Genomic DNA, 9,774 nt, shown 5'->3' with positions numbered 1-9,774 from the left:
AATTTAGCGTCATAAATACTAAAAATATGTGGCAAATGTAAAATTCGTCACATGAACTATAGGTGACGAACATAGTGATGCTAGATTTTCGTCACATATAATCAAATGTGACGAATTTTCATGTTTATATGACGATCTGTAGCCACCTCAGCCAAGTTTTCTTGTAGTGAAAATATCAAAAGCATATTATCCATTATTGAAAATAGATACCATACATATATACATGCATGACCACTATACATGGTGATGATCGAGAAGACAAGATTTATATAAACAGATAATGTAAGGATCAAATACAAGATATATATATATAGCTTGTAAGGCTTTGATATCATGCTTGAAAACATATATCAAGCTTTATTTTAATCAGAATGCTAATTGATCATCCATCAGATAGACTTTGGAACCCAGACATTATGATCATTGGGAAGGAAATGGCAAATGGGAATGGTTCCGGGCTTGACTTTGAGCACTTGGAAGGCCAAATTCTTAGGGTTCCATTCAGATGTATCGATATGGCAGACTGCTACTGCTTTAGCTTTCACCCCATCGGCACCAACAAGGGGCACTATATAAGCTCTTGTTTGTTTTATTGCATGACAATAAAACACAGCGTAAGGATAGTTCCGCTTGTGACACAAGACGGCTTTTTCGCGTTCCAACTTCTTCACACCAGGCATTATTGTGTACTTGCGCATAAACATGGTGGCTTCTTTTTCCTCCTCTGTCGATACCAAGGCTTCAACACTTGTTCCAAGCTTGGAAGTGGTGAAATCAATCATTGATTCTAAAGACGTTGCGCAATATTTTTCCTCTCCCTTAAAGCCTGGCGCTTCACACTCTTGGATTGTTTCCTTGATTGTGTTAGCTTCCACAGATGATGGTTCCAGTGAGAAGTGCTTAAGGATTTCTGGGAGTTTGGTAGATGAGAAGGGGATCGATTCGGCAATTCTGCGCGGTAGGAAAGCGGCTGTGATTGTATTTCTAGCGAAGGGCCAGTTCATTGTTGTGCCAGGACGTATGTTCTTTTCCAAGAAGAGAAGAGCTGCCGCGTCTGTGGCCTGCCGCCAAGTTACAGGATAGGGCTTGGGATCTGGTTTCCTTACTTTAACTGAGGTGCTAACGGATTCTGCAAATTAATGTAGCTATGTCATAATGGATTTGAATATATAATTGCTCTCTATTAATTTGTCACAATTGTAATTAAGTTACTGTTTAATATTAAAAGATGTAAAGTGTAATTTACCACATCTAGCTATAAAGAATTCCTGCACCACACACGGAGCTTTTTGGAGGTATGTGGAGCGGGATGGGGGTATTCAAGCGGGTACTCCACGTGTCATAAATAAGTAAAAATATATGAAAAAATAGAATATTTTCTTCACTTGCATTATGATATGTGCAGTATTGCTTGACAGTGGCGGAACCACATGGAGGCCAGGATAGGGCTAGGCCCGTCTTGAAATTTCACCAGTATATATAGGGGTGTGAATCCACATACTTCATTTTACTTTTTACATACCTTTTTAATTTTCGACCGTCGGATCAGATGAATTGAAAAAGATCAACGGACAGAAATTGTCAAGGGTGGTGTGTGAGAAGTAAAATGAGGTATGTAGATAGCACACCTCTATATATATTGTCTGATTGTTTTAACCATAAAAAGCATGTGGTCCATTGGCGAGCAGATCTTGACAATTTTAAAGGAATGATGGATTTGAAACTTGGTGGAGCCAACAACCCTTCTACAATTTAGAAGAAGATCCAATCATGTTGAAAGGAAAATTTCATGCGAATAGTTTTGATGCTTGACCTTAAATTTTTGTTCAACCCTTAATCCTTTTTTTTTTTAATCAAAACTCATAAAGAAGTTATGTTCTTATGATATAATCTTCTCAATATCAAAATTTTCATACAAATTTTAAAACTCTATATATCACATTTGTTTGATTAAAATTTTCCATGTCAATAAAAAACATTTAGTTTTTCTCCAATTAATTATATTGCTATATTTTGTCCAATTTCTTTCATATGGCTTAAGGACCCCTCCCATAATCGATTTCTAGCTCCACCTGCCGCTTAATACCTGATACTTAGAAAAATCTCTCCCCACATAACCCTTTGCTTGATTTTAGGGTTTATATGGTTTTGGACCCAACAAGCAAGGTTTCATCTCACCATCTTAATTTTCATCTAACAATGCGCTTTAAATATTGGAGTTACAAGCTTTTAGTCTAATAATTGAATTTGATTAGAGACTGAAGCTAAAATGACCTATTTAAATAAATTTTGAAAATTGGAAATTGGCAGTGGGCTACCAGAGCCTGTAGAGCCTTTAGAGCATCTTCAAAGAAGATATCAAAACTACCACGTATACATACAACAGTAAAAAATGGTAAAAAACTCTCTCCAATCGAACCTTCAATTTTTTACGTGGCGTTGAGTTATTTGAAGGCAAAGCTTTTGCTGTCAAATTCATTAAATGATGGTTTAATAGATTAATATAATATATAATAAATATTGTTTTGTTTTACAAATATTTGATTGGTTGCCTTAATCATTGGAATACACAAAAAGATAAAAAATAATAATTAAATGACATTATTATTTAACATATCGGATAGAGCAAAATATTGTACAAAATATCAAATTGACACATAAGTCATCAAATATCGTTTAAAATTTAGCATATTCTTTGAAGATGCTCTTAGCTTCAGGTTTTGAGGATGAATGTTTCATTTCCTTTATCGTTCTACTCCGAGGAAACTAAATTAATTATATTTCTTGTCCCCAAAAAAAAAAAAATTTAATTATAGTTCAAAATTAAATTAATTTAATAAAAGGACCAGTAAGGTTGAAGGTAGAGGAGGAGCTCTCTTGCTGATTAAGATACCAAGGATTCTTAATACAAACCAGCTGGTTGGAGAAGTTCACTGATAGCCTTCGGCATTTGTGTGTTCGGTAGGACGGAGTTCCAGTAAAGTTGAGCTACTGGAAGAGCAGCATGGGTTGCCAATGCCACCACTGCCAGCTGCAACATTAATTTGAAGTCTTATAAGCATGTTTGAGATCACAAAATGCAAGAGTGATTAACTTGTAGACAATGTTTTACTAATTAAAATCAGAGTTAAATAATTAAATAAACAAACACAATATTTTCCAGGTACGGTGTCATACTGGAAATATCAATGGAAATATCAATTATTTCAGAGAGCTTACAGTGAGAAGAGCGAAGATGTGCCCGAGATGGAACCCCATTAAGACTGAAATTTTGCAACAGAAAACTGAGAGCCGGTGGATCTTAACTCTTTGGTAACAACACCTACTTGCTTCATTATTTTATAGACGGATTTGTCGCCTAGATGATCGCAAGTTGATAGGTCTACTATTGTCCCCATCCACAGGTGCCTTGCTGAGGTCAGTTTGTTGTTGATTGCCGATGTAAGGCATCTACATCATCTCTCCATTTGCCGACTCATCTGTACAGATAAGGTGGATTTGGATTCCATGCGGATTCAGATTGTAGGGATCATATAGATTTTCACATTCTAGTCATTTATCGTACATCGTACAGTTAAAAGTTATTTAAAATTAAACATAAATAATATCTAACGAAAATTGACCGCACGATGTACGAACGACTAGGATACGAGGATCCCTAGAATCCCCATAAAGAGGATCCGAAGAGAATCCTCATCCAAGATAAGGTATACTTATTTGAAGATTATAAACACACATCTTTTAGTTTTCTTATTCGTTCATTTTCAATTATGTTAGTTGTTATTGGTGATTTGTTTAATTCGATAGTTAGAAATAGAGAGAACTACTTATATAATACAAGTACACAATCAAATGGCATATCGTGCCAGGAAAACAAGGATATATGGATAAAAAAAAAATTCAAAATATCTTTATTTCATTGGAAAACAAATCTATTGGGCGGTAAACCCATGTCATGTACGTCTTTGAAAATATAGAAAACAGTTAAGAAGCTAAATATAATGTATGAAAATCCGCTCGCTAATTCTTCTTGAAAGTAATTTTACTATAAATATACAGAACTATTATTAACAATTTAAAATGTTAATTGTACACTTTTCATAATGGTATTTTTATTTTTAAATATAAAATTTTTAAGGTGCACAATTAAATTTTTCAGAAGACTTGGAACAATTTCGAAATAATCGTTTTATATAAAAATATCTAAAAAAGCTGCAATAGTACAACAACACGTACCCATATGGAGCTTCACTTCATGGCCTCTGGCCCGTCTTGAGGACTACTCAATCAACATGGGTGAATAATGCACACAGTTTCAAGTTCCATTATTGCAGCTCCGAAAAATCAACATGGGTGTCTATTATTGCAGCTCCGACAGCAACAGAGGTAACTTTGCGGAGATTGGCTGCCGACGTTATCGTGGGGATATTTAAATCCTAAAACATTATTGCATTTGCGCTATTAGAATATAGTTTTGGTAGATGCAAATTTCCGTCATATTCTCTTTTCACAAAATACACCTATAAAATAATAACATATAAAATTAAGGTCAAAAATCTCACACGCGGACGATGAATTGGGAGCTTTGGCTGGAAAATCTCCAATGTCAAAGTTAGAATTATGAAAAGAATCTATTTTGGAGTGTGTGGGTAGCAAAGGCTTAACATTTTAGTGAGATAAGTGGGGTAATTAGGCCATCTTCAATCGAGGCGGTCAAAGGGTTATAGGCCAAAACAAACTTGTTTTGACACAAAACTCATCTCCAATAGAGGGCTAGGCCAAAAAATTTTGGGACCCACCAGACCAAAAGATAGCTAAATGACGAGAGGGTTGGACAAACACAACCAGCCAGTCAACCTTGAAAGTTGGGCCCAGCTGATGTCATGTTTGCAATTTTTTTTTAAGACGGAAATGAAATTTTTTACATTTTTTTTTTAATTTTAATTTTTTCCAATAAATACCTAAGTCATTTCTACACAAGTTCTCACATTCTTTTCACTCTTCCATACTATGTTACCTCATTTTAATGTCTAAGTTGTTAACATGCAAATAAAATTAAAATATTAAATAACATGAAACTTAAAACAACATTTAGCGACAAGTGACTCTCAAAATATGTTCGGAAATCTTATTTTAATATGGTAGTTTAATTCAATTAACCGATAAAATTAAAAAATAAACTTAAAATAATAAATTATTAAGAGGCTAAAAAATAGCCCTCTTTCGTTTCAGATTGTATATAGATATGGCATGGCACAGTTTATATGTTGACCCATTTCAACACTGGCAGGTATTTTTCCCGGGAACGCATGCTTGATGATTTGGTCATTTGCATTACGCGGTTGCCCCTATGGGTTTGTCGTTTGTGTAGGTTGCTCATGTGCCACTTGTGAAGGGTGATTTTATATTCGGCTAATGTTAGGAAGATTAAATTTAGAGAAAAAATTTGCAAACTAAATGAGGCGTTACCAATAAGAATGAGCACGTTTATCAATGATTAAGTAATAAACCAATCATCAATTTCCACATCTTTTAGTTTCCAAAATTTTATCTCCCTAGCATTATCCTTTATATTTATGGACTGAAATTTTTATATTGGCCTTGTCTGACTCTGATATGTTTTTTAAATGTAGTCTTGCAACAGCTGGTTATGGTACTGCTATCGGTGTCATCCGTTCACCTCATACTTAAAGGAGTGTTAGAAAGGGCGTATTGTACACAGACGCGCCCATTCAACCAAGTGAGTGTCTTGGTGAAAGTATCATTGCGGATATAGTATTGCATCCAAACTTGATTGGAAGCCTGCCTTGGTGTTCTTTATATATTGTCTGTGGTGTAAATTTCAGGTCATTGAGCTGATTGTTGTAGTTAGCCACTCACTTGGGTAAAAGTATTCAAATGCGTTAATGAGTATTATTTATACAATATTATATACCGACTGCAGGGATCCAGACTCACAGCATTTGAGTTGGTGCATGATAACATTCCTGCTACTCTTATAGCAGACTCGGCTGCAGCTGCATTAATGAAATTTGGACGCGTCAATGCTGTAGTTGTTGGAGCAGATCGCGTGGCTGCAAATGGAATTTGAAATGAAATCTACCACTCATCTGCTTTAGCATTCTATTAATACGGATTTTTTTCTAATTGATTTCCTTTTTACTTAATTCAGGTGACACTGCAAACAAGATTGGGACCTACAACTTGCCGTGAGTGCAAAGCACCATAACATTCCATTTTTTGTGGCTGCACCACTCACTTCCCGTCGACTTACATAGAAGGGGATCGATTCGGCAGTTCTGCGCGGCAGGAAAGTGGCTGTGTTTGTATTTCTAGCGAAGGGCTAGTTCATTGTTGTGCCAGGACGTATATTCTTTTCCAAGAAGACGAGCTGCCGCGTTTGGGTCTTCACGGAGTTGATAGTTCTCTGTGGCCTGCTGCCACGTTATAAAAGTGCGTGAGTGCAAAGCACCATAACATTCCATTTTTTGTGGCTGTTCCACTCACTTCCGTCGACTTATCTCTTTCTTCTGGAGAAGAGATAATAATAGATGAAAGATCTCCAAATGAATTGTTGAACACACACACGGAGGATTGTTGAACACACACACGGAGGACTTGGGGAACAAGTTGCTGCATCCGGAATCTCTGTCTGGAACCCAGCTTTCGATGTTACCCCTGCCAATTTAATAACTGGTACCATAACTGAGAAGGTATTCTCACTCATTCTATATGTGGTATAATCAATTAGAGCTTGTTGTGTTTGAATCTGATGGCAATTTGTTCTCTAAGCAGGGCGTTATTACAAAAAAGGGCACTGACGCTTTCGACATAAAGGGTTTTGTTCAGAAGGAAGCCGTGCAGGCAAGTGCATAAAACGAAGGCTTCCAGCATTGGATGAAATATACCCGGAGGAGGTGATGGTTCGTGCCGTGTAACTTAATATGAAGAGAGCTATGCGCTATATATGTCAAATAATTGGGAGAATCAGTCTCACCCCAAGTGATGACTGTTTTCCCAAAATGTTAGCAGGTCATTTTTATGGTATTATTGGTGGATGTAATAAGTACAAATTTAATAATAAATAAGGAAGTAGCTGGAAAGATTTGGAGGAAAATTCATGGTCTTGTTGGAATCTTGGGACTTCATCCATGGAATGTGAATGTTCTCTCTCGATTCGTCCTCGGCTGACCGGAAAGTTTATGCTAATATGTATGGGCTTCGAATGGGATGTTTGTGGGGCATTCATAATTTCATCAGTCACAAGTTTCCAGGGATTGATGGCCAACCCTAAATGTGGAAGTGGTCACATTTTTGTTACATAAGTTGACTAGAATGATTAAAGGGTGAACAAAATGTAAACAAATTGACGCTCACACTGGACTTGGAGTGTAAGACCATATAATATAGAGGGTATCTATTTTTACTTTTCACACACCTCTCTCAATTTTCAGTTGTCGAATTGAATGAATTGAAGAAGATCAATGACAAAAAATTAATAAAGATGTGTGGGAAGTAAAAATAGATGAGTGAATAGCACAATTCTTATGTCCAATGTGTTGTGTGGTGCCATCTGGGACAAAAAAAGCAAATTTCTTCCGAGCAAAATGTTATAAGAGCATCTTCAAAGGAGATGTAAAATTTTAAAGGCTTATGTGGCAATTTGACATTTTGTACAATATTTTGTTCCACCTAATATGTTAAATACTAATGTCATTTAATAAATATGCTGTCAAATTTGACAGCAAAAGGCTTTACCTTCAAATGACTTAGCGCCATGTAAGAAATTGAAGCCTTGGTTTAAGAGAATTTGTTGCTATTTATTACTGTTGTATATCTACCAATGTTCTAAAAAACGGCCTAGATGGCCATCTAGGTGCTAGGCGGGTTGGAACAGAGGCGATTTCGTGCAAAACGGCTGGAAAAATTGGGGTGGCTCTAGGTGGCTGGGCCCTTTTTTTGGCGGAGGTGGATTGTCTGCCCTCCCATTTCCATACTCTCCACATGCCCTCTTATTTGTGTGGTCACGATTAAGCCACGTCAACATTTTATATTCCTAATACTTTTTGTTTTATTATTTCTATAAAAAATTAATATAAAATATTGATATGACTTAACCGTGATCACACATCACAGGAAGGTATGAGAAGAGTATGAAAATGAGAATGCAGACAATCCACCTCCTTTTTTGGCAGCACAAGGCCTAGAACAGCCAAATGCTTTAAGCTGACTGGATTGACGGCATTGCCTTCAACTGTCTTTTTTGGCAGCACAAGGCCTGGAACAGCCAAATACTACTATTTTTTTTTTTTTTGTAATACATGGGTTCCACTACCAAGCAATAAGATGAAAATTAAAATCATTTTTAATTATTATTTAGTAGTTATTTTAGTCATGAGGCCCAATATATTATTAAAATAAATATTTGACACATCCATTAGATGAAAGAAAAATTTTCATCTATATTAATTGGTCACATCATCTATCATATAAAATTTTGAGAATAACTATTTGACATGTCCATTGGAGATAATCCAAGAGGAGATGCACTTAGCTACTTAAGGTACAAGTACGGGCGGAACCACCCACCTCGTCCAAGTACTTGGACTAGGGTAAGCTTCAACCCAGTCCAAGTACTTAAACAAACAAATTTAATCAGTCGCCCACACATAATGACTAGAAGAAAAGAACATTATAGCTCGTCGGTTTGAAACTTTTGATTCCGCCTTGAATACAAATCCCATGTAAATCTAAGGTGAAACTAGGTTAAGATTCACGTCATTCAATAATTAACGTGACATGAGTGTAAATGACTAATTTTGGATCATATTGAAACTGTTAATAGGGTGTGGCCCCGAACTCATGTTTGGCCCAACAATCAGGCCCATACTATCGACCTCCTTGTCTCTCTCCTCGCACTAAAATTTCGCTTCACGAGTCACGACCAACTTCTTTTGTAATATGTGAATTACAGAGAAATATTCTTCATCTGATACAAGTATCCAAGCAATTGGCTTTTCCAAAGGTTAACGGCTAGCAGTTCCTCGGCTTTCAATTGGGTGGTGTTTGGATACGCGAATAACCGAGCAAGTGAAAGAAAAAATATGAAGAAATCGCCATTGCCGTTGTAGAATGCAAGCGGCAGCAGCAAGAATCAGAGTCTGGGAAAGGAAGCTCTGGTGAAGTTGTTTACAGAATAAGATGTAGCATCTTACCTACCTGCAAATAAATTTCCAAAACACTCAAATTTCAGCTTGAAAATCAAAAGGAATAATTTAGGGAGTGACCAAAATCAATAGGAAAAGTTTACTTAAACTTACAGATTGATTCTTGCTTTGTTTTTTTTTGCAATTTGGCGATTTAAATTAAAAATCGGTTAAATTCGAGGAAAACGTGGTAGAAGAAAATTGTTAACGTTACCTGGTTGTGAGGCTTTTAAAATTAAAAATAAAAACAAAAATTTGTTTATGTGAAATTACTTTAGTACAATATCAAAAGACGACAACGAACTCTTTTCTTTTGGTTTTTTTTTTAGTACAGTTGACAACAAACTTTTAATTGCCTTAGACAACAGTGGTGCAAAATGTAATTGCCAAATAAAATTTTGTTTTGGAAGTAACTTCAATGAAACTTACGTGTATATATTATTACCGCAAAGGATTCTCTATATTAACAACAGATTAACCACTCAACCATTAGAAAGAAACACAAAATATCAAAAGCATACTATCCATTATTGAAAATAGATACCATACATATATACATGCATGACCA

General features: G+C 35.9%; 1 protein-coding gene across 1 annotated transcript; it reads right to left on the bottom strand.

Annotated features, from left to right (window-relative positions):
• Positions 1-315: 315 nt before the first annotated feature.
• LOC137731916 (BURP domain protein RD22-like) lies at positions 316-3,385 on the bottom strand. Its single transcript, XM_068471181.1, has 3 exons — positions 3,220-3,385; positions 2,914-3,031; positions 316-1,129 (listed from the first exon to the last, which is right to left on the bottom strand). Exons 1-3 carry the CDS (start codon positions 3,256-3,258, stop codon positions 390-392), a joined length of 897 nt encoding a protein of 298 aa, XP_068327282.1. The 5' UTR covers positions 3,259-3,385; the 3' UTR covers positions 316-389.
• Between the last annotated feature and the right edge of the window lie 6,389 nt (positions 3,386-9,774).

Source organism: Pyrus communis, chromosome 1, assembly GCF_963583255.1.
Source record: "Pyrus communis chromosome 1, drPyrComm1.1, whole genome shotgun sequence".
Taxonomy (NCBI): Eukaryota; Viridiplantae; Streptophyta; class Magnoliopsida; order Rosales; family Rosaceae; genus Pyrus; species Pyrus communis.
The sequence above is the reverse complement of the archived record's forward strand: the minus strand, read 5'-3'. Positions and strand labels throughout refer to the sequence as shown.